The sequence below is a fragment of the Sinocyclocheilus grahami genome, unplaced genomic scaffold, assembly GCF_001515645.1.
Source record: "Sinocyclocheilus grahami isolate Dianchi unplaced genomic scaffold, SAMN03320097.WGS_v1.1 scaffold1164.1, whole genome shotgun sequence".
Taxonomy (NCBI): domain Eukaryota; kingdom Metazoa; phylum Chordata; class Actinopteri; order Cypriniformes; family Cyprinidae; genus Sinocyclocheilus; species Sinocyclocheilus grahami.
The window spans coordinates 153808-181792 of NW_015506343.1; the positions used below are offsets into that span (position 1 = coordinate 153808).

Below are 27985 nucleotides of genomic sequence, written 5' to 3' on the forward strand. Positions count from 1 at the left end.
GACATGCAGGGATTTTCCCTGCTTTAGATACTTTTGGCCAATAAACCCAGTGATATCAGCGTTGGTTGCCATGCAACAAAGGGGCCTGTTCGGCTTCCTGGGGTGTTACGCATTCCGGGGGGAAGGGTTCATGGGTCCTCGTATGGCTTGTTAACTGAGGGGGGTTACAGAGTATTTGTTAAATATAAAAACAAAATATATATTGTGTGTTTGATTGGTCCAGACGCTACACATGTGATGTGCTGTCTGTATTTTGGCAGTTCACGGCATAGATTTGCTTTATTAAAGTCCCCGAGAATGATTAAAACAGAGTCCGGGGGTTGTTGTTCTGTGTCTGTGATCTGATCAGCGAGTTTCTGTAAAGCGGAGCTCACGTGCGCTTGCGGAGGAATGCAGACACTGACGAGAATGAATGAGCAAAACTCCTGCGGCGAATAGAATGGCTTGCAGTTAATGAAGAGCACTTCGTGTACTTCCAAATGTCCAGAAAATGTTTGATGATCTTTATTCCGTTTCATTCATCAGATTTAAAAGCATTTTATTAAATGTGTGTTGTCTGACGTTCTCCTTCAAAATATTAAGACATACAGTATATAGAGACAGACAGCGAGACCTACAAATAATATAAAGTAAAATAATACAAAATAGTTGATATATAAATGTTTTGATGTAAGAGCACAGACAAAAATATTCAATAATGTTTTCATTGTCAACTATTTTTCTTTATCGGTTTTCATTGATTAATTGTTGCAGCACTAATTTATACATAATTTCTATATTTCAGTTATGAAATACAAACATTGTCTTTGAATGCAGAATGATTCTCTATTGGCTGAATGATTCAGAGTCACGGCGGTGCACGTGAAGCTGCTGTGGGACACACTGACCCCAGATACGAGCAGCTCTACATGCTCTGGAGGAATCACAGTAAAACACAAACACACACACACACACACACACACACACTCACACTCACACACACACACACACACACACACACACACACACTCACTCACTCACACACACAATTTCAACAGCTTGAAATTTCATGTCATTTACAGGTTTTAACTACAATGATCTATAACAGAATAAATTGTTAACAAGCTATAACCTAAAAATAAAAACAAATTCCACAATAATTAAATGTGTGACAATACAGACAGTGACTCATGACACCGGAAGACACAAAACACTGGAAAGGGCCGGAGCTCCATAAGGTGAATAATGAAAATGATTTATTGACTGTGTGTGATCATTTGAATTGAAAGGTAATTATGATAGTAATAATAAGATGATTGATGTGACACAACATTAAAAACGAAATCCACACAGAGTTTGAGAAAAGCACAGAAAGACATAACTCAGCAGGACTCACACGCACACTGATCTTACTGTCTATATGGGGATTTATTAAACACATTTATTCTGACATGTTATTTCACTGACAGAAGATCAGCTGCAGTATTAATGTCATGAAGAGAAAAGAAGAGACTAGTCATTTACATGCCAAGCCATATCTGTTTTACATACTGCAATAACTTAACTGAACATTATGTGCAATATTAAATGAGTCATGCAACTCTGTTGAATGTGAGATCAACAGTTTATGTGCTTCAACTATTTGGTTTTGAATACAGCAATAACTTAACTGAATATCTTGTGTACTGTTGACTGTTGAGTCATGGAACCAACTGTTGAACGTGAGATGTCTTCTGTGTGTGTCATGTTGTGTTTCTGATTCTGTCATTCGTTTGCTATTTATTCGATTTTTTATTCATTTATTTTGTTATAATATGCACCTAAATGATTGCATTCAATTTCATTGTACTTGTACAATGACAATAAAGATATTCATTCATTCATAACATCTCACTGTTACTGATTTATCATGCAGCTCAAAGTTTTATGGGTAGAATATCTCATCAGTCTATTCTGATTCATCAACACAGATGAGTTTCACTGATGATCCTTTATAAATATTAAACCCAGAATAGAGCGGCTGAGTGAATGTGGTCTGGACTGTGTGGATCAGGCTCTTTGTGTCAGAGACGCTGTAGAAGGACAGAGTTCCTGCACTGTGATCCACAAGCACTCCTATTCTACTGCTGATGGACTCTACAGAGAGAGCAGTCTCTATGTTATTGTGCCTGAATGAGTAACTGGAGGGAGAGCAGCGCAAACTCCAGGACTGATCATTATATCCAAACCTACACTCGACACCTGATCCCTTCCTGCTGATGCTCTTATATGACACTGATATACGCACACCATTATTTCCACTCCACTCCAGCTCCCAGTAACAGCGTCCACACACACTCTCTCTACACAACACCTGATGATACACATCAAATCTGTCTGGATGATCTGGATATGACTGATCTCTGCAAGAGACAGCAATCACTCTGTTGTTCTCAGACAGACGGAGGTATCTATGTGCTGTGTTCGGATCCAGAGTGAGCTGATGGGAGTCTGATGGAGATAAAACACATCAGAATCAGGAATTTGGAATCTGTTTGATCTTTTCATGTAGCTGAACACTTCATGTTCAGTGTATCATCAGTGTCTCAGTACAGATGAGCAGATATCTGTGCAAATCATCATTTACATCATTAATTATAAAACTCTTCTTTCACCTTCTACAGGAAGAACATGAACACACTCAGTGAGTTTTTCTGCTTGTTTTCTTACTGACTTACATTGTAGGAAGTCGTTTCTGGTCACGGGAACAATGTTGGTGAATGTGACTGTGGAAATCAACAGACATGAACAGTGTGATTCTCATGATCCTGCAACCATTCCTAAGACATTTCTAATATGATGTTCTCCATGATATGAGATGATGATGGACTGGTTTCTGAGAGCAGATTAATCTCCAGACCTTTACCTCTGTCTGAGATCTTCTTGAGCTCCTCTTTGAAGAAATCCTCCAGCTTGTCTCTCAGCTGATGGACACATTCTCTCAGAGCATCAGAAGAGAGGAGAGAACTGAAGGGATCGTCATTTCCATCTGTAGATTCAGGAGGTGCTGAGAGAGACTGGAAACTCTGCAGAGAACAGAAATAAAAACTCATCAGCTCCACACTTCACCAAATAACCTGCACCAACATCAGATTTGTGCGGCTCTTGTTGACTTGACTGATCTTTAGTAACTCACCTCAATCTAGCACTTTCACAGCATCAGCTTCATTCTTATATTCATTAAATCAGATTAGAGCTACAGATTCTGGTATTTGTCACTTACACTATATGTGAACTTGGTAACACTTTACTTGAAGGGGTGTGCATAAGACTGACATGGCACCTTCATAATCATGACATGACACATGTCATGAATATGAAGGAGGTTTTATGCATGTTTATGACAACTGTCATTAAGTCTCATTCGCTCAGTTATGTCATTTTTAATGCAAATATGACATTATTTAACCTAACCCTATCCCTACCCTTACCCCTGACCATAGCCCATAACAAAGACATCTCAAACAATGTCATCTTTGCATTAAAAATTACATAACTGAGCGAATGACACTTAATGACAGTTGTCATAAACATACATAAAAAAACCTTCATATTCATGACATGTGTCATGTCATGATTATGAAGGTGCCATGTCAGTCTTATGCACACCCCTTCAAGTAAAGTGTTACCGAACTTTCTAGGAAATAGTTTGATGATGATAAAACATCTGCTTAGAACATAAATGTCCATCTAACAGCTCAAGCACATCAATGGAGTCTCATTGTAGGGTTGAGAGTAGATTTGCTAAGGAAAAGCAGCTCAAAGGCTATGATTAGATTGACCATTATTTATAACTTTAGAGCAGTTAGAGACACTGAAACAAGGACCCTTAAGACACGCTCAGGTTTGGTTTGGTTTCAATACACTGAAGCATTGCTAATATACAGCCTCACTTCATGTTTGGAGTCTTCATTGTTAAATTTGATCAGGTTGGCTGATCAGCTGATCCAATTTTGATGAATGTTACTCAGAATTAGTCCTATCGAGTTCACTGATTTCACCGTAACATAATGAATCAGAAACAAAAATTTGGTAAAAAAGTTTTGAACTGTTGGTGGCACTAGTGGTGTTTGACAGCTAAATACACTGCTCAAAAAATAAAAGGAACACTTTAAAAAACATCAGATCTTAATGGGGGGAAATATGCTGGATATCTGTACTGATATGGACTGGGTAATGTGTTAGGAATGAAAGGATGCCACATCGTTTGATGGAAATGAAAATGATCAACCTACAGAGGGCTGAATTCAAAGACACCCCCGAAAATCAAAGTAAAAAAATTATGAAGCAGGCTAGTCCATTTTGCTGAAATTTTATTGCAGCAACTCAAAACGGTACTTAGTAGTTTGTACGGCCCCTGCGTGCTTGTATGCATGCCTGATAACATTGATGACGGGTGGTGTCCTGGGGTATTTCCTCCCAGATCTGGACCAGGGCATCACTGAGCTCCTGGACAGTCTGCGGTGCAACCTGGCGGCGTAGGATGGACCAAAACATAATGTCCCAGAGATGTTCTATTGGATTTAGGTCAGGCGAGCGTGGGGGCCATTCAATGGTATCAATTCCTTCATTCTCCAGGAACTGCCTGCATACTCTCACCACATGAGGCCGGGACCTGCACCAGGAGGAACCCAGGACCCACTGCACCAGCGTAGGGTCTGACAATGGGTCCAAGGATTTCATCCCGATACCTAATGGCAGGCCTAATGCCATTGTCTAGCCTGTAGAGGTCTGTGCGTCCCTCCATGGATATGCCTCCCCAGACCATCACTGATCCACCACCAAACCGGTCATGCTGAACTATGTTACAGGCAGTATAACATTCTCCATGGCTTCTCCAGACCCTTTCACGTATGTCATATGTGCTCAGGGTGAACTTGCTCTCATCTTTGAAAAGCACAGGGCACCAGTGGCGGACCTGCCAATGCTGGTGTTCAATGGCAAATGCCAATCGAGCTCCACGGTGCTGGGCAGTGAACACAGGGCCCACTAGAGGACGTCGGGCCCTCAGGCCACCCTCATGAAGTCTGTTTCTGATTGTTTGGTCAGAGACATTCACACCAGTGGCCTGCAGGAGGTCAATTTGTTGGGCTCTGGTAGTGCTCATCCCGTTCCTCCTTGCACAAAGAAGCTGATACAGGTTCTGCTGATGGGTTAAGGACCTTCAACGGCCCTGTCCAGCTCTCCTAGAGTAACTATCTGTCTCCTGGAATCTCCTCCATGCTCCTGAGACTGTGCTGGGAGACACAGCAAACCTTCTGGCAATGGCACGTATTGATGTGCCATCCTGGAGGAGTTGGACTTCCTGTGCAACCTCTGTAGGGTCCAGGTATCGCCTCATACTACCAGTAGTGACACTAACCCTAGCCAAATGCAAAACTAGTGAAAAACAGTCAGAAAAGATGAGTAAGGAAAAAAATGTCAGTGGCCTCCACCTGTAAATCCATTCCTGTTTTGGGGGTATTTTCATTGCTGCCCATCTAGTTCATCTGTTGTTAATTTCATTCAACACCAAAGCAGCTGAAACTGATTAACAACCCCCTGTGCTACTTAACTGACCAGATCAATATCCCAGGAGTTTAATTGACTTGATGCTATACTCTGATTAAAAAGTGTTCCTTTAATTTTTTGAGCAGTGTAGAAAAATGAAAAATGATTCCTAAGAGATTTTCAAAGCCATTTGAAAGCCATCTTCTCTTTCAAAAGAAGATGATCGGATGAGAGTCTGACTGATGATTATATAATTAGACACTCATGAAATGTTTCTCTGTGAGTCTCTGTCACAGCAGGATCTGCTCAAGTCCACTATGATCCTGTTCTTCTAGATCTCTGTTACCTGCAGGAACTGGATGTGATCCTGTGTGTGTGAAAGCTGCTCCAGCTCAGCGGCTCTCCTCCTCAGATCATTGATCTCCTGCTCCAGTCGCTCCAGTCGTTCTTCAGCTTGACTCACTGCAGTCTTTTTCTGATCTCTGATCAGCCGTATCAGCTCAGAGCAGCTTCTCTCAATGGATGAGCGAATGAGCTCAGTGAAGATCCTCTCACTTTCCTCCACTGCTGTCTGTGCAGAGCGCTGTTAGGACACACAGTGATTCAGGCTTCAGTGAGTCTGAACTGAGACTGAGACAAACTTCTCTTCTTCTCCAGACTCACCTTATGAGACTCCACAGCCTCTCTCTGCTGCTGAAGATCTTTCTCTCTCTGCTGGATTCTCTGCCGGAATGTCTTCTGCGTCTCCTTAAGCTGCTTCTGCATAATAAACGGATGATAGTGAATGCCACAGAAAACTACTGGCACTAAATCATCAATGAATCCAGGAAAAGTGGAGCTAATAAACCAATGGCTGTAGGTTCAAACTCCAGAATTGATGATCGGTTACAATCATCGAACATGAATTATGATGAATATTAAGACCTGCTTCACTGCAGGCGTAAGTATCATGAAAGTGAAACAGACACATGCGTAGAGCTTCACACTGACATTGTTTCTGTGTAATTAAGCTGCAGCTCTACACAGAAAATAAACAGACTATTGCACACTGTAAAAAATCCAATTAACAAAATGTTGGATGGGCAAAAATATTTACGTTGAGCTAATTTTATTGCTTGGGCTTAGTTGAAAGCACATATTATATTACGTCTACACAAATATATTTGATAAACATTGAATGAATGGTTCTTTTCAAATCCAGTCAACAATTAGCTATGCTAATGTTGATTAAACTAATAAAAACTAATCCAGCCAACACTGATATCATTCTGCACGTGCACGAACCTGAGTGACTTCGCCAGAGAAACAGCGCCATCTTGTCAAGTTCGAGAGTCAGGTAAGTGCCACTAAATAAATGTTTTTTTTTTTTTACTAAATTTATCGATAAAAGCATACAGCATATCCAATGTTTTTGAGTTGATATTTAGAAGTGTTTTATAAGTCGTGTGTCAGAAGAAAAATTTATATTTAGGCTAACATTACGTTAAATGTATGTCAAGTTCACGCAAGTTCAGGTAAATGGAACTGAATTTGTTCTTAGACTGAATTTATCAATACTTGCATATTAAAAAAGGTGTAAACGTATTATTTAAAATGTATGTATGTATACAAGAAAGACGTGGTCTTTCTTCTCGTTTAATCCATAAAACACTTAATGTCAAAAGCTGTGTTACTATAATGAATTTTAGGTTTAATTTTGGCGTGTTGTATGATATTTTTGTGTTTCTGTGACGTTAAAAGATATGAAGAGATTGCGCGGTCTAAGCCATTGATTCTTACGAAACGTGTGATGTAAACCACAATAATACGCTTATTTGAAGTTAACATGGGCGTGTTGAATGGGTTTTTGCATGTGCAAACTTTTGCAATTGTCCCGAGAAGTTAAAAGTCGACATTAAACGTGACTAACAACCACGCTCTTTTCAAACGGGGCGGATTACACAGCGTTTCTGTTCTCGTGAAGGCGCTTCAGAGTGGAGTTTGTTGTTCCGAATGAGAATAAACAACTGAATCCTTTCACAAGGCTGTTATCAAAGCAGACTGCGTCTCAGTCAGTTCCCTAGGTAGTGAATCACTAGATCATGCACATGAGTCCCTGCACTGGTAAAGAGACCATGAGTAGTAAATATGATGGTGCTTATGTCAACTTGATTGATGGCTTTGACCTTTTGACCTTTCCCCTCCCCCACGCACCCCCCACGTTGCGACCACCCACGTTGTGTTGACCTCGGTGACCTGTTAGATGTCCAGATGTGAAAGAAATATGATGTTTGTTCAGATGTTTGAATGTGTCCAGGGGATGACAGGCGATAAATGAAATCCTGAGGAATGTTTTTGTAGATTTTATGGTCCATTCCCACATCCGGGGGGTTTCCCCATCTGGGGTCCGTGTGTCCGGTTGCATTCCAAGTCAAGGCATGTTTTGCTCTCTCTCACTCTATGGGAGATGTGAGAAAGATACTGGTTTTAAGGCCAATAATAAATAAACAATTTTAAACAGTTTGTGAGAACAGATCACAATATGTGTGACCACACATATAATATGTTGACTATTTAAAAAGATTCTCAACATAATAAAATAATCTAAATAAAATATGTAACATGACTAATAATGAAATTGGGGATAAATAAATAAAGAAATACAATTCCTCTTACATTTTTCCATGAGAAAGTCTTCCTCCTAGTGCAGGAATGACCATTCCGTGAAAGAAATGTTTCCCAAAAACCTCTAAAAAAAACCCCTCTCTCTCTCTCTCACACACATGCACGCGTGCACATTCAATCGTCCCGAGTCTTATTCTCTTCTTTTAAATTAAAATGAATTAATTAATTATGTGATCGCACATGATATAAAACAAAGCAAAACATTTACACTAGTTTTAGTCATCGCTAAAAATATTAAAATGTTGTACATTTTACCAGGATCGGGAAAAAATATATAATTTAACAGGACAAACGATATGGGCTATTGGGGGCCCCCGACATTTCATTTCATTGTCATGTTTTATGCAGACTTTATGAAATCGTCATTATTTGGCTTTTGCTATGGTCATAAACTTTACACATACCTCTGATATTTTCAGACACAGAACAGAAGAGTAATTTTGCAGGCTCTCTGTCACTGTTCAAAAAATAACTCTATTGAAAAGCAAAGAGCTCATTCAAGTCATGTACGAATGATCAGTCTATCGAACTATCACCTATACATCTACCGGCAGTGATTATATTTGATATATTTTATGTTAAAAGTATCTTTACTATTTATATAATCTATTGTTTAAATATTTCAAAACCATATTATACTCTTTATTTAAAACAATACACTTAAAATATTGTTATATTATTAATTTCATTAAATTATGTTAATTATTCAAACTAACAGTTGACATTCTACGTTATCCACCATCACCTTACAAACATAACATTTCAAACATGTACTGAAGTCATTGCATTTGGAAGCAAAGACGAATTTCTCAAGGCAATTGCAAACCTTGAATCTAGGGGTCAAACAACTAAAAATCAAGTCAAGAATCTTGGTGTGATTCTGGAGTCAGACCTTAGTTTCAGTAGTCACGTCAAAGCAGTAACTAGATTTGTATACTATCATTTCATAAACATCACAAGAATTAGATGTTTTGTTTCCAGTTAAGACTTGGAGAAACTTGTTCATGCCTTTATCACCAGCAGGGTGGACTATTGTAATGGTCTCCTCACCGGCCTTCCCAAGAAGACCATTAGACCGCTGCAGCTAATCCAGAACGCTGCTGCCAGAATTCTGACTAGAACCAGAAAATCTGAGCATATCACACCAGTCCTCAGCTCCTTACACTGGCTTCCAGTTATATTTAGGATTGATTTGAAAGTACTTTTACTAGTTTATAAATCACTCAATGGCCTATGACCTATATACATTGCAGATATGCTCGCTGAATATAAACCTAACAGACCCCTCTGATCATTAGGATCGAGTCAGTTAGAAACACCAAAGGTTCACTCAAAACAAGGAGAGACCACTTTTAGCTATTATGTATATACAACATATACATGTCAAGTCTGTTTTATCATAGGTACGTCGTATTATTCTTGAATATAATTGTTTAGCCTAAATATGTGTTAACAATTGTTTTTTTGTTTTTTTAAAAAGATGTTAAATTTAACACGCGTAACTAATACCTCATTCAAACGCTACAGACTTCTAGGTCAGGGAACTACAAATCCCAGCATAAACCTCAGACTTCAGACATGGCCACCAGGGGCAATACCCCACAATACTCATACATGGCAGCGGTCTGAAACGTTGGACTTCTAAATATATGCATGCTCAGATACCCTATATAAAAAGATTCACATCTCAGCACTATTTGTGAAGTATACGGTCCGTCCCTGTCGCGATGTTACAATTTAGAGATGTTAGCGATGCAAAGTCCGATTAATTTTCGCGAACTAATTCTTGCGGGGAGTTTGGGTCAGTGAACCGCTTCAAAGAACTAATTCGTCGGTTCCTTTAGTCATCATGCAGTGATGTCGGAATACATTTCTTTTCTAACAACTCACTGTCATGTTATATCAATGAAACATTCAAATAACGTTATCTGTGTGAACGCATATTGCTGATTATTGTCTTTCATTCATTTTAGTTAATGATGTTTATGGTCGCATTTTTATGCATTGATCCTTCATGTTGGATACGAGTCTAAAATATAAGTCTACAGAAAGAATAAAGCATCCTAATAAACTAATTGATTAGCTTAACAACTATAATCTGCATGCACGATAAACCATATGCTCTTAAAATTGATAGTACACAAAATATGTGTAAAAGGACTGATAACACATTAATGCGATGTTTTGGTTCGTGTCTTACACAACTGTGTGTTACTAAACAATTTTTTATTAAGTTTTAATATAAAAGATAATAGATTGTTTACAATTTAGATGCTTTTATTATGAAATCACACAAAGAACCATTGTTTGTTAACACGTTATTAATTGAAATAATACTATGTGTTCATTTCTGGTCTGTCTATGAAGCTGTCGCGAGACACAAGGCCTCAATCTTACTATTTATTGGTACATTTAAAACACTTAAAGTTGAAGATGGTGAGGAAACACTATTTTCTTTCTACGCGTCTCTAAACACGACTTTAATAAATCAGTTGTTTTCTGATTCACCCCCAACCTACATTCAGAATTTGGTATTTAAATAAGGTTTAGGGTTTCTACATTATTACGATGGCCACCCCTGCTCCAAACACTCCTGAAACAAGAGCGATGTGTGTAACACTGCCGAGAAGTTCTGTTGAAACGGGTGAAGATACGCACCAGGAAAGATGTGGTCCGGCAAAGATTGGCCGTGAATATGAAGATTTTGTGAAGCAAGATTTCTCTGTGTCTGATGAACGCGTGGGAAGATTTGTGTTTGACAAGACGCGGCAGACTGTGAAACTCTACGTTTCGGAATCTTACGAGGAATATACATCCGAATGTAACCACCTGCTTTTGACCGCCGTAGACTGGGCATACTTTTACAATCAAATTTGGAGAGAATTTAATTACGGGGGACAAATTTGGTACTTTTTCCAGTGGGACGGTGCCACACAGGGAATGAGGTACCGTGCTACCAGCCCACCAGAAAACATTTCAATATCAGTCTGTTGGAACGAAACGCTTCATGACCAAAATTATCTTATGATGGTAAATATACGTTGGGAGGACTCTGAAACAAACTTTATGTCTCAAAGCAGCGACAAGTCTGACTCTGAGTATGATCGTGACTGGCCTATCCCCGAGGACAACCCTTTCGAATGCTGCAAAACGAGTCTATATTTCGAGCAGAGCGACGTACCTGTGTTAAACACCATTTTCTCAACAATAAACGAACTGTTTCAGTCAAGTTAAATGATCGTGTCTGTGTATTCAGCATAATTATGTATCCGGTATAACAAACCTAAACAACGGGTGTTCCTGAATTGTACCTGAAACGATTTGCCAACGTCTTAATAATTATTTTAAATGACAGAGTTACCTCGTAATCTTTAATCGAAATATCTTCCGGTGAAAAACTAAATCTCTTTGGTGGCATATGCGAGGCTTCGCCAGTCAGTCCCTAACCAGGGCCCCTTCACCCTCCTCCACTTTTGAGTGCAACGCTCCCATCTCAACGACCAGCCAACAGTTGAAACAAGACCTCTACCCCAACTATTTATTTAGCTCGAATGTATGACGCTATACAAAAGATCCGTCACTACTTCCTCATGACTACGGCTATGCTACTTAGCTGTAAGCGAACAGCGGCCTTTCTGATAAACTCTGCAGATATTGCCTACTTTTCCTAGATCTGTGAACCATGTTGGATAAATCTCATTGATCAAAACGTTATCTACACGGACCGACATAAACGGCTTCAAATATCCAATTTGTTTGATCCTGAAGCACTCTGCAATTTTTCCAGAAATTCAACCAGAAATTCAAAGCGTTGCCTGGACCGTCGTGGATTAAAACATTCAATCCAGATTCAAGGTCGATTAGGTGTTTACGTCTTGGAATTGAAAAGGATGTCTGACACTACGCAAACGCTGACGGACCATGACAGGAGTTCTGGCACTGCTGCGGATGAGCAAGTGGAGTATGGCTGCGCCGCTGGAAAAACATGTCCTGGAAAAGACGTTGTACACTCTATGTTTAAACAGCTTTACAGAGACCAAATGATTGATCTGATGTGTAAGATCATTGACGATGTGTCCGATCCGAATCATGACCATACGGGGGATTCCAAGCGTGAAACAAATCTCAAAAATGAAATGGACATTGTAAGAAGCCTGAAAAATAATCCATGGCCCGATTTGACGAGCTTGTATATGACCGCCAAAGAGCCAATCTGTGTAACTACCAGAAAAATTCTGGATATGATGTCTGAATGTAGCGATGAGATGTACATTGACAAGGTTCTGTGTCTGTGTACGTGTGTAACAGATTTTTGTGTAATGCTGATTTCAAAACATTATGGTTCCTTGACATGTGAAATTATTGGGACGCTAGTCAATTTCATATTACACAAAAACATGTTGGCCTGCAGAGATTTTCTTTTCTGGCTAGATAACCTGTAATGTCATCACTATTGTTTGTAATAACAATTTGATCATTTTCTTCACATAATAAAAGGTAAATAAAAGTTTGAATCACTCTTCATCCTTTTCTCAGAGTTAAATTTTGGATTTTGCATACGCCTTTGTCCAAAGCGACTCACAAATGAGCAATTTTACAAATATATATATTTTTTATCAATTTAATAAGTAGAAAACAAGTAGAATAGAATGTAGATGGAAGATAATTATTAAGAAAGGGTTAAAGCAAGGAAGACGAAGGGTTAAAGCAATATTATATTAAATCAAGCAAATTCACAGAAATATTGTCCTCTAACATCTCTAACATGACAGCAAAATCTAGAAAACAAAGCGCAAGGCCTAGCAATTACAATTAGATAGGGAAATAAGAGTGGTGAAACATAAAATTTCAAAGTGTAACCCTATGAAAAACTTTGCAGTTTATATCTCACAACGGCGTGACGAGGCCTAGCACGGTAGCGCCTTTAAACACTAGGATAAAGTCAAGATATCTAGCAATTTTAGGCGTACTTACCAGGGATCAGTCTGTGAAAGAGTTAGAACAAGCATTTGTGTTTGTGTTGTTAGACCATATTGCTCTTATTGGCTGTATAAAGATTTGTGCGCTTATGCATGCCTCAAAAGAGGGCTTACAATGACTTACAAAGATACATAACAGCTACAAGTGTATGCACTACTTGCTTTATGCAAGCACTATATAGGATAGATCACTATACAGGATTTACCCTATTATACTTTATCGACACGAATTTCACGAATGTGAAACAACAAACAGCCACTCACAAATAGTCTATATACAAAGCATCAGGCTGTCTTTGAGTTCACATGAACAACGGTTAAAGTTACTCGTCGTCAGGCTACAGGAGAATACCATAATTCCTCCGTTCAATTAGGCCTAAGACATCGAGAGTCACGGAGACCTTAACAACCCAGCCACAACACATAATTGCGAATAACATGCCTTACCTTAACACAGAATCGACCACAGAGTCCAACGTTTATATTTTTTCTACAAATCTTTGAGTTAACATGTACTAAACATGAGTGGAATTTGCACCGCAGCACCCCCACACCTTGATGCTCATGACAAGAACAGCATGTACTGTATAGTTATCTTTATTGAAGTGAATTAGGTTTAAATTGCCGTCATGCATGAATGAATGATATTTTTGCAATTTTACACATAATAATCCACGATGATCACATTACACAAAACTGAAATTGCACGTCAAAATAACACATTGTCAATATTTTTTGAGACCCCCCAAAATTTCACAAATCCCGTTTTCAGGGGAGCCCATGTCTTATTAAAAGGAGCCGAGCTCCCCCTAGCTCCCCCGTAGTTTGCACCCTGTGTGTAAGACACGAACCAAAACATAGCATTAATTTGTTATCAGCCCTTTTACACATATTTTGTGTACTATCAATTTTAAGAGCATATGGTTTATTGTGCATGTAGATTATAGTTGTTAAGCTAATCAATGAGTTTATTAGGATGCTTTATTCTTTCTGTAGACTTATATTTTAGACTCGTATCCAACATGAAGTATCAATGCATAAAAATGTGACCATAAACATCATTAACTAAAATGAACAAAAGACAATAATCAGCTATATGCGTTCACACAGATAACGTTATTTGAATGTTTCATTGATATAACATGACAGTGAGTTGTTAGAAAAGAAATGTATACCGACATCACTGCATGATGACTAAAGGAACCGACGAATCGGTTCTTTGAAGCGGTTCACTGACCCAAACTCCCCGCAAGAATTAGTTCGCGAAAATTAATCAGACTTTGCATCGCTAACATCTCTAAATTGTAACATCGCGACAGGGACGAACCGTATACTTCACAAATAGTGCTGAGATGTGAATCTTTTTATATAGGGTATCTGAGCATGCATATATTTAGAAGTCCAACGTTTTAGACCCCTGCCATACTTCCATATGTAGTACTGCCCTGGGCCAGTCCATATGTGTAATTCCACATGATACCTCCCATGTGCGGGATGTGGCTTCCGTAGCGTCCCAACTGGGTACGCTTTCCCAGTGTTATCCAATGTACCACTGTATGGAACAGCAGTGGCGGTCACCTCTGCCTAGCCGCTGTCCTATCTTCCGCCCCAGCTGGTGTGGGGGGACTTGCCGGCTTCCGCAGGGCACTGGAGGGGGTCAGCAATAGTGGCGTTTTCCATACGGATCCCAATTCGTCAGTCACTGACGTAACGTTGAACGTGACTGACTGAATGGGAACGTCTAGGTTACTTGTGTAACCCTCGTTCCCTGAAGGAGGGAACGGAGACGTTACGTTCCGTAGCCACAGTTGCTGTACCACCGCTGTACGGCCGGGGCACGTAGTCTCGGCTCCTCAGCGAAAAACTGATGTGCGTTTGCACGCGCTCTCCTTTTATACCCGCGCTGCGGGGCAGGGGTGCGCATGGCGAAACACGCACGCCAACTGTCATTGGCTTGTTTAGTTAACACTCGAAGGGGATTGGGCTCTCGGGCGAGATCCCAATTCGTCAGAGCTTCTCTTCAACAAGGTCTTCCGATATTATGGCATTCCCGAAGGCATTCCCTTCAGGGAACGAGGGTTACACAAGTAACCTAGACTTTCCACGTGTTAAATTTAACATCTTTGTAAAAAAAAAAAAAGAAAGAATTGTTAACACATATTTAAACAATTATATTCAAGAATAATACGATATGCCTATGATAAAACAGACTTGACATGTATATGTTGTAACAAATAGCATTAGGATTTGTTTGTGTGTTCTTGAAATCAAACAATTGTCTTTGTCTTAAGAAAAAGTCGAACAGTCCCATCTGGTATCTGAATATTCAGTCTGTCTTCATCATGAAATAATGAAACCATCATTACCCCATTCTGGAGAATGTGTGTTGTGTTAGACAGGGTACTTCATGACCCAAAGGGGTATGTTTGTTGTGTTCTCTACTTTCGCATGTCTTCATTTCATTGAGTGTGACCAGTATTTAGGATGACCAGGACTGTTAGGCAAGGTAGGGCATGTTTATTTGTATAGTACGTTTCATACACAATGGTAATTCAGAGTGCTTTACATAAAGGGAAGCAAAATAATAATTAAAAATAATAATAATCACAACAGTAAAACAAGGAATTTAAAAAAACATTTAAAATTATTTAAAAATTGATTTAAAATGAATTAAAACAGTTAAGAATAGAAAATGGTTATACATAAAATACAGTGCAACCAGTTCGGACGTAGCACAGTGCTCATTCAGTAAATGCACTGCTAAATAGATGAGTTTTGAGTCTGGATTTCAATGTGGCTCATGTTTAGCACATCTGATCTCTTCTGGAAGATGATTCCAACTGCGGTTGGCATAATAGCTAAAAGCGGTCTCCCCTTGTTTTGAGTGAACCCTTGGAATTTCTAACTGACTCGATCCTAATGATCTGAGTGAACAAGTTTCTCCAAGTCCTAACTGGAAACAAAACATCTAATTCTTGCGATGTTTTTGAGATGATAGTATACTAATTTAGTTACTGCTTTGACGTGACTACTGAAACTAAGGTCTGTCTCCAGAATCACACCAAGATTCCTGACTTGATTTTTAGTTGTTAGACCCCTAGATTCAAGGTATGCAATTGCCTTGAGAAATTCGTCTTTGTTTCCAAATGCAATGACTTCATTACATGTTTGAAATGTTATGTTTGTAAGGTGATGGTGGATAACGTAGAATGTCAACTGTTAGTTTGAATAATTAACATAATTTAATGAAATTAATAATATAACAATATTTTAAGTGTATTGTTTTAAATAAAGAGTATAATATGGTTTTGAAATATTTAAACAATAGATGATGTAAATAGTAAAGATACTTTTAACATAAAATATATCAAATATAATCACTGCCGGTAGATGTATAGGTGATAGTTCGATAGACTGATCATTCGTACATGACTTGAATGAGCTCTTTGCTTTTAAATAGAGTTATTTTTTGAACAGTGACAGAGAGCCTGCAAAATTACTCTTCTGTTCTGTGTCTGAAAATATCAGAGGTATGTGTAAAGTTTATGACCATAGCAAAAGCCAAATAATGACGATTTCACGGCTAGATTTGTTCCATATATGAAAACACAATTTGTGTTTATACAAACTTTTTAAAATGAAGCATAACATAGCCTAATGGTAGTAAAGGTCAAAGTTCTCGAATTACATACAAGCATCAGCTAAATCAATCTCAATATGTGAAACATTCAATGCATGGGTCCACAGAGGCATAAATCTATCTGCCCGAACCATCTTTAATGACTGAATAGAATCTTTCTATCTATCTTTTATGGTCTTTCTCTGAAAATATTTTTCTAAAAGATACATTAACTTCATCTAAATATTTGAGACGTTGTTTGAGGTGACATGGGTGAGTCACGTCTGCGCTGTGACAAACAAACAGGCTCCTTTGCATCCGTTTAAAACAAGAGCAATATTTTTAGTTTTAGTTTTAAAGATACAGAAAGATTTTGATTAAATGTTTCATCCCATGTGTGAGGGGATTAAAACATTGAGGATGATACTTAAAATAAGAAACTTTTAAAGATGCTGAAGTGATTTATGTGGAATAAATTATACTTTAGTTGAAATGTAAGAAAAAACTACTTGAAATGTAAGCAAAAAACCACAGGATTCTACCAAATGACTATTTAAAATCTTAAGATTAGGCTTTGAAATCATTATTAACACAGCAATAACATTCGGTTAAAAAAATGGTCAACAGAATAACATCTCAGACCATCTGGTCTAACTCCTCCCTCACCAACCCTTCTCTGTGAGGGTCCATCAGTTTCACATTGGGGATTACCCCGGGGAGGACCTGCGAGGTTTTGGTTATGATTCAAATTAAACTTTTTATTTATTTTGTAAATCACTCATCCATGCTTGGACGTCGTTGCGTAAATTTCTATCTCTTAGCACTCTAAAAAATGTAAGGCATAATTTTTCATATTTATTGCGACCTAAAATTATTGTAACGGAAGAGGTCTGATGCAACAGGTTAGTATATCAATCAAGTTTATTTGGTCACAGAGAGTACGGGTGTAGGATCCAGCTGATGACACGGTGAGTGTATAGTCCGTAGAACAGTTTAAAGGATATGATACGTGGAATGATCAGAATCCTTTCCTTTACAGGAGCTGGAATGCACACGGAAGAGCACACACCTCAGCGATCCAAGAACTAGGAGGAACAGGAGACACTTGGAGACGAGGATACACTAGGAGGAACACAGGAGGTAAGTAATGCAGGAAGTATTCAAATGGAAGCTGTAGTAAAGTCAGAGAGTCCTCTATGTGTGTACGAGACCGGACAATGAGGGTGTCTGAGGTGTGTGCTTTTATGCAGGCTGGTTTAATAGGTGCTTGATTGGTGACAGGTGCAGGTGCTCAGTACTCAGGTGATAGAGATCATTGTGATTGGGTGGTGGTGGAGCCTGGTCGATCTGTTACAGTCATAGATTCTTCTCTATTGACCCTATGGAAATCTAAATTAATGGCTGCTGACCCTGGAAGCCTGTGGGCCGTTGGTTTGCTTTAAGGTGTGAATTCAGACGTGGGATGAATTCTGTACTGTGAGGGGAGTTGGAGTTTGTAGGTGACCAGGTTTACTTGTTCCAGGATGGTGAAGGGGCCAACAACTCTGGGACTGAGCTTCCTACAGGGCAGGCGCAGTTTGATATCCCGAGTTGACAGCCATACCTTCTGACCTGGTTGATAGGTAGGTGTTTCAGCTCTTCGAACGTCTTCTGCCTGCGCACTGCCCGTTGGAGATGGTGGTGAGCAGCGTCCCAGACCCTCTCGCTTTCCCGGAACCAGTAGTCCACCGCCGGAACATCAGAAGGTTCCCCGGCCCAGGGGAACAGGGGAGGCTGGAGGCTGGAACCCGAGCACGCACTGGAAGGGAGTGAGACCAGTAGAAGGCTGTCGCAGGGAATTCTGGGCGTACTCGGCCCAGCCCAGGAACTGGTTCCAGGAATCCTGGTGGCCATGGCAGAAGTTTCGTAGGAATTGCCCCACCTCTTGAATCTTCCTCTCCGTTTGACCATTCGACTGTGGATGATATCCGGACGAGAGGTTTACGGTCACACCTAGGAGTACTTTTGAGATAAACTGAGGTCCCCGGTCTGAGACGATGTCTTCGGGAATGCCATAATATCGGAAGACCTTGTTGAAGAGAAGCTCAGCAGTTTCCAGTGCAGTGGGGAGACCTCTGAGGGGCAGAAGTCGACATGACTTTGAGAAACGATCAACTATTACCAGGATGCATGTTTTACCTTCAGAGGGTGGCAGGTCAGTGACAAAGTCCACTCCTAGGTGTGACCAGGGGCGATTTGGCACTGGTAGAGGAAGAAGTTTGCCAGATGGTAAGTGGCGCGGGCTTTTGGACATGGCACAGACTGGACATCCTTGCACAAACCTTCTCACGTCCCTTGCCATATTGGGCCACCAGAAGTGATCTCGTAGCAGTGAGAGGGTGTTGTTGAGTGGCCAGTGCCCCGAGAAGAGTGAGCAGAGTGAATCAGTGGGGTGCATTGTGTGTGGTACATACTGGCATCCTGTAGGACAGCCCGGAGGATTGTTGGGAGCCGTGTTTGAGGCTACAGAGGGGGAATTCCATTCAATGGGACTGATGAACATCTTTGGTCGGATGATACTCTCCAGTTCTTCTGGACCTTCCACATGACTGTGAATACCTGACAAGGCGTGTGCCTTGATGTTTCTGGGACCAGGGCGATAAGTAATGGTAAAGTTAAACCTGGTAAAGAATAATGCCCATCGTGTTTGGCGGGGATTCAGATGTTTAGCCTCACGTAGATACTGGAGATTCTTATGGTCGGTCAGTACGGTGAATTGATGGGCTGCCCCCTCCAGCCAATGCCTCCACTCCTCTAATGCAAGCTCGATGGCCAGTAGTTCTCTTTTGCCGATATCATAATTACTTTCCGCCGGGCTGAGCTTCCTAGAGAAGAAGGCACATGGATGACTGGCTGGGTTCCCCTGCTGCTGGGACAACACTGCCCCAACTCCTGTAGTGGAGGCGTCAACTTCCACGACGAATGGGAGGTCGGGATCTGGATGGACTAGGAGGGGGGCGCTAGTGAAGGCTCTCTTGAGGGAGGAGAAAGCTTCTAAGGCTGCAGGTGTCCAGGATAGAGATTTGGGTTTCCCTCGTAGTAAGCTTGTGAGTGGGCTGGTTATCTTGCTATAGTCTAGAATGAAGCGATGGTAAAAGTTGGCAAATCCGAGGAATCGTTAGAGCTCCTTAATTGTAGTGGGTTCTGGCCAGGAGGTTATAGCTTCCACCTTCCCCTCGTCCATCTGGATACCGGTATGATCAATGTTATACCCCAGGAATTGCACCGTGGGTTGGTGGAAGGTGCACTTTTCAGCCTTGAGGAATAGGTGGTGCTCTCTCAGGCGTTGGAGGACCTCCGCAATGTGCTGCCGATGTTCGGCCTGGCTCCGGGAGTAGATGAGGATGTCATCTATGTAGACAATGATGAATCGATGAAAAAACTCCCGGAGCACCTCATGCATGAAATCCTGGAATACGGAGGGGGCGTTGGCAAGTCCATAGGGCATGACCAGATACTCGTAGTGGCTAGTAGGGGTCACAAAGGCAGTCTTCCATTCATCCCCCTCACGTATCCGGATGAGGTTGTAGGCACTGCGGAGGTTCAACTTTGTAAAGATGGTAGCCCCACGGAGATGTTCAAGGGCATTTGGGACGAGGGGAAGAGGATATCAGAACTTGACGGTGATGTTATTTAGTGCTCGGTAATCTATACAGGGCCTCAAATCTCCGTCCTTCTTGGCCACGAAGAAGAAGCTCGATGCAGCAGGGGAATTAGATGGACGGATGTAACCTTGACCCAGTGCCTCCTTGATGTATTCTTCCATGGCCTTCTGTTCAGGAAGCGACAGTGAATAGATCTTTCTGCAAGGCACTGGCTCACCCGGGATGAGATCTATGGTGCAGTCCCATGGCCGGTGTGGTGGTAAGCGGGAGGCTTGTTTCGGGCAAAACACGTCATTGAAGGGGGCATAGCAGGCTGGAATGTCTATGGATTGCTTCTCGATGGGACTTTCAACGGAGGCTGAATTCACGGGAAGGACCTCCGTGAGTTTCTTGGCTGGTGATGGAGTCACGGGGGAAGCAGTCTGGGAAGCAATCCTTGCCCCCCTTCAGGACTTCTCCCGTCTTCCAAGACAGAATGGGATTGTGCTTTACCAACCACGTGCGCCCTAAGATGATGTCAGCAGTAGACCCCTCCAGAACCAGAAGATGAATGTCTTCAGAATGAAGTTGACCAAGACGAAGAGTGATGGGGCCCACACGATATCGTACATGTCTATGACATAGTGGTGTTCCAGTTATCGACTGGACTTGGTAGACGGTTTCAGTGGTGGTAGCTTGTAACTTGAGCTAGCGGCAGAGGTTCCTGGAGATGAAGTTTCCTGCTGACCTGGAGTCGATAAGGGCCGATACTGAAATAGAAACATCAGAGGCAGTAAGCATTACACAGGTAGTGAGTGGTTCCATTTTAACGTTATCAGGCTGAATCACACTCACCACGGGACGTGGAGGGCGAAGGGGGAATGACAAGATCATATGCCCCTGAGCTCCACAGTATAAACAGAGACCCGGGTCAGCCTTCTCTGCCACTCAGCAGTAGATAACCGTTGCCTCTCCACAATCATGGGTTCTGATGCTGGTTCTGGAGGGTAACTGGGCTCTGGTCGGCGGAGGTAGGAGGTTGTGACGGAGACTGGTGTTGCTGCTAAACAGGACTGCATGCGGTTTGAACAACGGATGGATAGCTGAATGAATCATTCCAATCCAAATGAATCATCCTACGCAGCCAGCTGTAACCGAAGCTGGGGCTCCAGCCCCTGTCGGTAGGTGGTCAGCAGCAATCTCTCATTCCATCCACTTGTTGCTGCGAGAGTTCTGAACTCCAGCGAGTATTCGGCAATTGACATGGTACCCTGTTGCAAATTATAGAGTTGTTCTCCCACAGCAGTATCTCCATCTGTCCTTCCAAACACCACGCGATAATGCACTAGAAAGTTCTGTACATTTTAAATGACAGGGCTGGCCTGCACCAAGATCGTTTCCGCCCATTGCAATGCTGGTCCTGTTAGCAGGGAGATAGTAAAAGCAATTTTGGAGGTGTCAGTGGGATATGATTGCGGTTGCATTTGAAATGTGAGATTACACTGCAGGAGGAACCCGTTGCACTCCTCTGCCGAGCCAGAGTAGGGCGCTGGTCAGGCCATGGGACTAGCGATGGTGGTAGCCGAAGAAGTGCTGTTTGGAATGGAGGAGGTGATGGGTGGTGAGGGCGGCGGTGCCGATGATGGTGATGATGCCGGTGGATCCAGAAGGACGCGTCGTAGTGAGTCTACGAGCTCCTGAAACGGCTCGGGGTGACTCATCTGTGCCATCGGTGTTGGTACGGTCTTCTGTAACGGAAGAGGTCCGACGCAACAGGTTAGTATATCAATAAAGTTTATTTGGTAACATAGAGTACGGGTGTAGGATCCAGGTGATGACATGGTGAGTGTATAGTTCGTAGAACAGTTTAAATTATATGATGAGTGGAATGATCAGAGTCCTTTCCTTTACAGGAGCTGGAATGCACACGGAAGAGCACACACCTCAGAACGAGAGACAGAGGAGCTTTTCCTTCTTAAACTTCTGGTTGGTTATCATCGCTCCCAGAATAATGTAAAGCATTTTTATTGTCAACTGAAACTATAGTAAATGTTTATTTTTATAAAGTATGCTATATATAATCACATTTTATTTATTTAAATTAAGAGAATTATGTGTTTTATAAGTTCAGTAAACTTAAATGTTGAATACTTTTTAAATTGCATGATTTGCTTTAGTAACATGCTGTCATATATAATTATTTATTTCCATACTCTTTAAAATAGAGATAAGTTTCTCTTTAGCTTGAAATGTTTATGTGTGTGCTTGTTTATATGATTGATCAGAACACACATGTGTATACTGACATGGTTATTACACTAATGTAACAATGCAAATGTTATTTTTGAGGCTATTTCTTGAGTCCTCATAATCCGGATCGCTTAAAAACAATATTTTATAAAAAATGTATGTATGCAGAATTTATGTGTGATGGGTAGGTGTACAGTTAAAAAAAATCATTATGTCTATGGAGTATCATAATGGAGTGTAGTAATACTCCAAATGATTGTCCCCATGAGCATAACAGCTTTTTTAAATGATAAATTACACTAAATGATGTTTCTGAAAATATTTTTAAAAATGTAGAAAGTTTACTGTGATGGTAGGTTTAGGGGATGATAGCGTATAACATTAATATTTTGCTTTGTTTTATATCATGTGTGATCACATAATTAATTAATTAATTTTCATTTAAAAGAAGAGAATAAACCTTGGGACGATTGAATGTGCACGCGTGCGCATGTGTGAGAGAGAGAGAGACAGAGACAGAGAGCGAGAGAGCAAGAGAGGGTTTTTTTATAAAGGTTTTTGGGGAAAAAAAATTCTTGCACCAGGAGGAAGACTTTCTCATGGAAAAATGTAAGAGGAATTGTATTTCTTTATTTATTGATTTATCCCCAATTTCAATATTAGTCATGTTACATATTTTATTTAAATTATTTTATTATGTTGAGAATCTTTTTAAATAGTCAACATATTATATGTGTGGTCACACATATTGTGATCTGTTCTCACAAACTGTTTAAAATTGTTTATTTATTATTGGCCTTTCTCACATCTCCCATAGAGTGAGAGAGAGCAAAACATGCCTCGACTTGGAATGCAACCAGACACACGGACGCCAGATGGGGAAACCCCCCGGATTTGGGAATGGACCATAAAATCTACAAAAACATTCCTCAGGATTTTATTTATCGCCTGTCATCCGCTGGACACGTTCAAACATCTGAACAAACATCATATTTCTTTCCCCGGAGGTCATAGGTTGACGTCGGAATTTCACATATGCCGGTTTTCACATCTGGACATCTAACAGGTCACGAGGTCAACCAACGTGGGTAGTTGCGACGTGGGGGAGGGGCCACGGGGGGAGGGGAAACCATGGCTTAGTAAATCAATCAATTTGTAAAACGTCACTACTGGTATTAATCAACAACAGGCAGGCATATTTTGATATTATTTTAATGCTGTTTAAGTAGACTTATAATATGAAATGTGCATGTTCTGTTACAAATCCTTGCAACTAATGAACAGTTAATATCAATGGTCCCTGTGTTGTGCGATGGATTGAGATTTTTTGTGTGCCAAAAAAATGGTTGCAACTTCTGTTTCATCACAAATTTAATTAACTGGTATTACATTTTAAATGATTTAAAAGGCATCATTTCATTTCTTGAGATATTTGTACTTTATTTCTCCATCAGGGTGTGGCCAAAGGTTTCATTGTTGCTTTCTCATCATTGCAAGTTTTCAGATGCTGGTCAGTCACTTCTTCCAAGGCTCCAAACACTGCCATGTGACCAGACTGCTCCACTGCAACTATATAGTGTGTGTGTGTACTTTCAACACTATAACTTAAGGTAATATGTGTAAAAGTTTAGAGTGTTTACTACAATTAAAATGTGCTTTATTGTTCTCAGTGGCATCTACGCTAATATTAGACTGTCTCATTCTTATTCCGAGGTCACCGTAGCCACTGTAGCCACATTTTAAAGACTGCCAACTCTTTAAAATACATCAAAACAGCACGGAAACAGTATTCAGTTGAGAACTTTAAAACTTTAAAGTTATTCTCAGTACAATCATCCCCATTTAAATCATAAAGTTTGAAAAAATAGATTTAAAATCATGTGTAAGGTCACTAAGACAGCATGCTGTTGTTGCACATAAAATATGAATAACATGATTAATTAGAACAGTGCAAAGAATACAAAAACCATTAGAAACTCATACGAGAGTCCAGCATCACACACCATGAGATGAGTTAAAATGAGAGATTAAAAAGAGCCAATTTCTCTCCAAAATGGTGCCAGTTTTAACGTTTTGCAATAATGAAATGAGAATAACTTATGTCACCATTTTAACATAAATGCCCATTGTTTTAGAAGGATGGCATCATGCCCTATCTTTTACACATTCATTCGAATTGTTATGCTGATAATACAATTTGTAAGGAAAAAAATGCATTAAATAGGGAAGTATTTCTGGGGAAACTTTTTAAAAAGAAAACACACACACGCAAACGCACGTCTCTTTGCTGAGCCGTGGCGGTCTCAGTGAATCAGCAGCATTCACAACTAAATGGAACAAAAAGTGTTGAACTTGAAAATTGTTTATGTGCGAGTGCACTTGCTAAATGAAGGCGGATTGTATAAAATGGATCAAACAAAAACGTTTATCAACGAGCTGCAGTTTTATTACATCATATAGTGTGTGTGTGTACTTTCAACACTAAGACTTAAGGTAATATGTGTAAAAGTTTAGAGTGTTTACTACAATTAAAATGTGCTTTATTGTTCTCAGTGGCATCTACGCTAATATTAGACTGTCTCATTCTTATTCCGAGGTCACCGTAGCCACTGTAGCCACATTTTAAAGACTGCCAACTCTTTAAAATACATCAAAACAGCACGGAAACAGTATTCAGTTGAGAACTTTAAAACTTTAAAGTTATTCTCAGTACAATCATCCCCATTTAAATCATAAAGTTTGAAAAAATAGATTTAAAATCATGTGTAAGGTCACTAAGACAGCATGCTGTTGTTGCACATAAAATATGAATAACATGATTAATTAGAACAGTGCAAAGAATACAAAAACCATTAGAAACTCATACGAGAGTCCAGCATCACACACCATGAGATGAGTTAAAATGAGAGATTAAAAAGAGCCAATTTCTCTCCAAAATGGTGCCAGTTTTAACGTTTTGCAATAATGAAATGAGAATAACTTATGTCACCATTTTAACATAAATGCCCATTGTTTTAGAAGGATGGCATCATGCCCTATCTTTTACACATTCATTCGAATTGTTATGCTGATAATACAATTTGTAAGGAAAAAAATGCATTAAATAGGGAAGTATTTCTGGGGAAACTTTTTAAAAAGAAAACACACACACGCAAACGCACGTCTCTTTGCTGAGCCGTGGCGGTCTCAGTGAATCAGCAGCATTCACAACTAAATGGAACAAAAAGTGTTGAACTTGAAAATTGTTTATGTGCGAGTGCACTTGCTAAATGAAGGCGGATTGTATAAAATGGATCAAACAAAAACGTTTATCAACGAGCTGCAGTTTTATTACATCACACGCTGACACTGATGCAGTATATTAACGCCACGGGTCATCAATTAGGTGCATATTGGTCCTCAATTTCAGTACATTATTTTCAAGCGTTTTAGTGTTTCCAACACACTTTTTCACAGCGCGCATCACACGCTCAAACTCATAAAAAGTCAACAAGTTCAACAAGCGATGACTTCTCCAAGTGACTGCTGCAGAACACACGAAAGGGGCGAAATGCGGAAGTGCAGATCGCACGTTTCATGTAATTGAAGTCTCTGTAAAGTCAATTCTGAGAATTGTTTGTAAACACATTATACGTTTTAGGAATGCATTGCTGAAACATGTTACAAAGACTGTGAACTATGTAGTACTTAATTGTGGAGTTAGACTGTTAAACAATTTTCCATAATTTTCCTGTTCAGGATTTTTTGGGTGGGGCTAAATCGTGACCCAATGACGCAATCGAGCCACCGAGCACAGCCCCTCCCCCAACACTATAAGAGGTGTGTTCGACTTGAAGCTGCGCTGTGCAGACCAATCAGTGTGTCATCAAAGTACAGTGAGCTATAGAGAGCAGACGCTCCTCATGCTTTCGAATCACTCTCGCGGTACTTTGATATCAAACACTGATCGTTCTGCGCAGCGCTACTTCAAGTCGAACACACCTAATAAATAGAGCGCATTAGCATCAGTGGTTCGTCCGCTCAATGTATTTATTTGTGCATATGATATGCAGTTTTGGCATGCACGCACCTACTCCACACCCCTAAAACAAATAGCACGCCAAATAGAAACACAATCTCGTGGTATTGATAATGTGATTTGATTGTCCTCATTTGTAAGTCGCTTGGGATAAAAGCGTCTACTAAATGATTAAATGTAAATGTAAATGATAAGCATGTTCATATTTTACGATATAAAGCAGCATATATTTTTATTTTAAGACAATCATATGCTCCCGCAGGCCACATAAAAGGATGTGGGGCCTTGAGTTTGACACACTTGGACTGTTGGATCACTACACTGAGTATTAACTTGATCACTAGTTTAAAAATACCTGTTTTTCTGTCCTCTGTGCTGCAGCTGATACAGTGTCGTGGTTTTTATGTCCATCTATCGTACACAGCAGACATATACATTTCTGGTCAGTGCGACAGAAAACCTCAAGAAGCTTCTCATGTTTCTGGCAGATCATCTCCTGCAGTCGTCCAGTGGCATCAGTCAAACTGTGTCTCTTTCCTTTAAACCAACTCTCATGTTGCTCGAGGTGATGCTGACAGTAAGAGTTCAGACACATCAGACAGGACTTGACGGCTTTGTATTTTCTTCCAGTACAGACGTCACACTGCACATCTCCAGCTCCAGCATCACAGTCAGCAGGATGTTTCCTCTTCTTCAGTTTCTCCACCACTTCAGCCAGCGTGGTGTTTCTAGCTAAAGCAGGTCTTGGACTGAAGGTCTGTCTGCACTGAGGGCAGCTGTAGACTCTCATCTGATCCTCCTGATCCCAGCAGCCTGTAATACAGCTCTCACAGTAACTGTGTCCACACTGGATAGTCACTGGATCCTTCAGGAGATCCTGACATACTGGGCACAAAAACTCATCCTGAAAAATTCTAGCTTCTTTAGCCATTTTACTGCTTGATTACAGAGACACAACAGCTCAACTACAATTTCACTTTCTCTTTCTCTGAACTCACGTGTTTCCTGGTTCTGTGTTTGAGTGACGTGTCTAAGTAAGTTGTGTCTGTGAATCTGTAAAGCAGGTTCCTGTTCCTCATTATATATATGCAGACTTTATTGCATACCAATTAAAAAAACTAACAGAATACATAGTCGATATAAAAATCTGGATGACAAGTAATTTCTTACTGCTAAATTCTGGAAAAACAGAGGTGTTAATTATCGAACCTAAAACCTCCACATGTAATAACCTAGAACACTGTCTAACACTTGATGGCTGCTCTGTCAATTCTTCGTCATCAGTTAGGAAACTAGGTGTGCTATTTGATAGCAATATTTCATT

General features: G+C 40.3%; 1 protein-coding gene across 1 annotated transcript; it reads right to left on the reverse strand.

Moving 5' to 3' along the window:
* Positions 1-1927: 1927 nt before the first annotated feature.
* Positions 1928-27592, reverse strand: LOC107567514 (tripartite motif-containing protein 16-like). The gene is made up of 6 exons (XM_016253205.1): positions 27017-27592; positions 6172-6267; positions 5855-6091; positions 2885-3044; positions 2697-2744; positions 1928-2469 (listed from the first exon to the last, which is right to left on the reverse strand). Exons 1-6 carry the CDS (start codon positions 27590-27592, stop codon positions 1928-1930), a joined length of 1659 nt encoding a protein of 552 aa, XP_016108691.1.
* Positions 27593-27985: the final 393 nt, after the last annotated feature.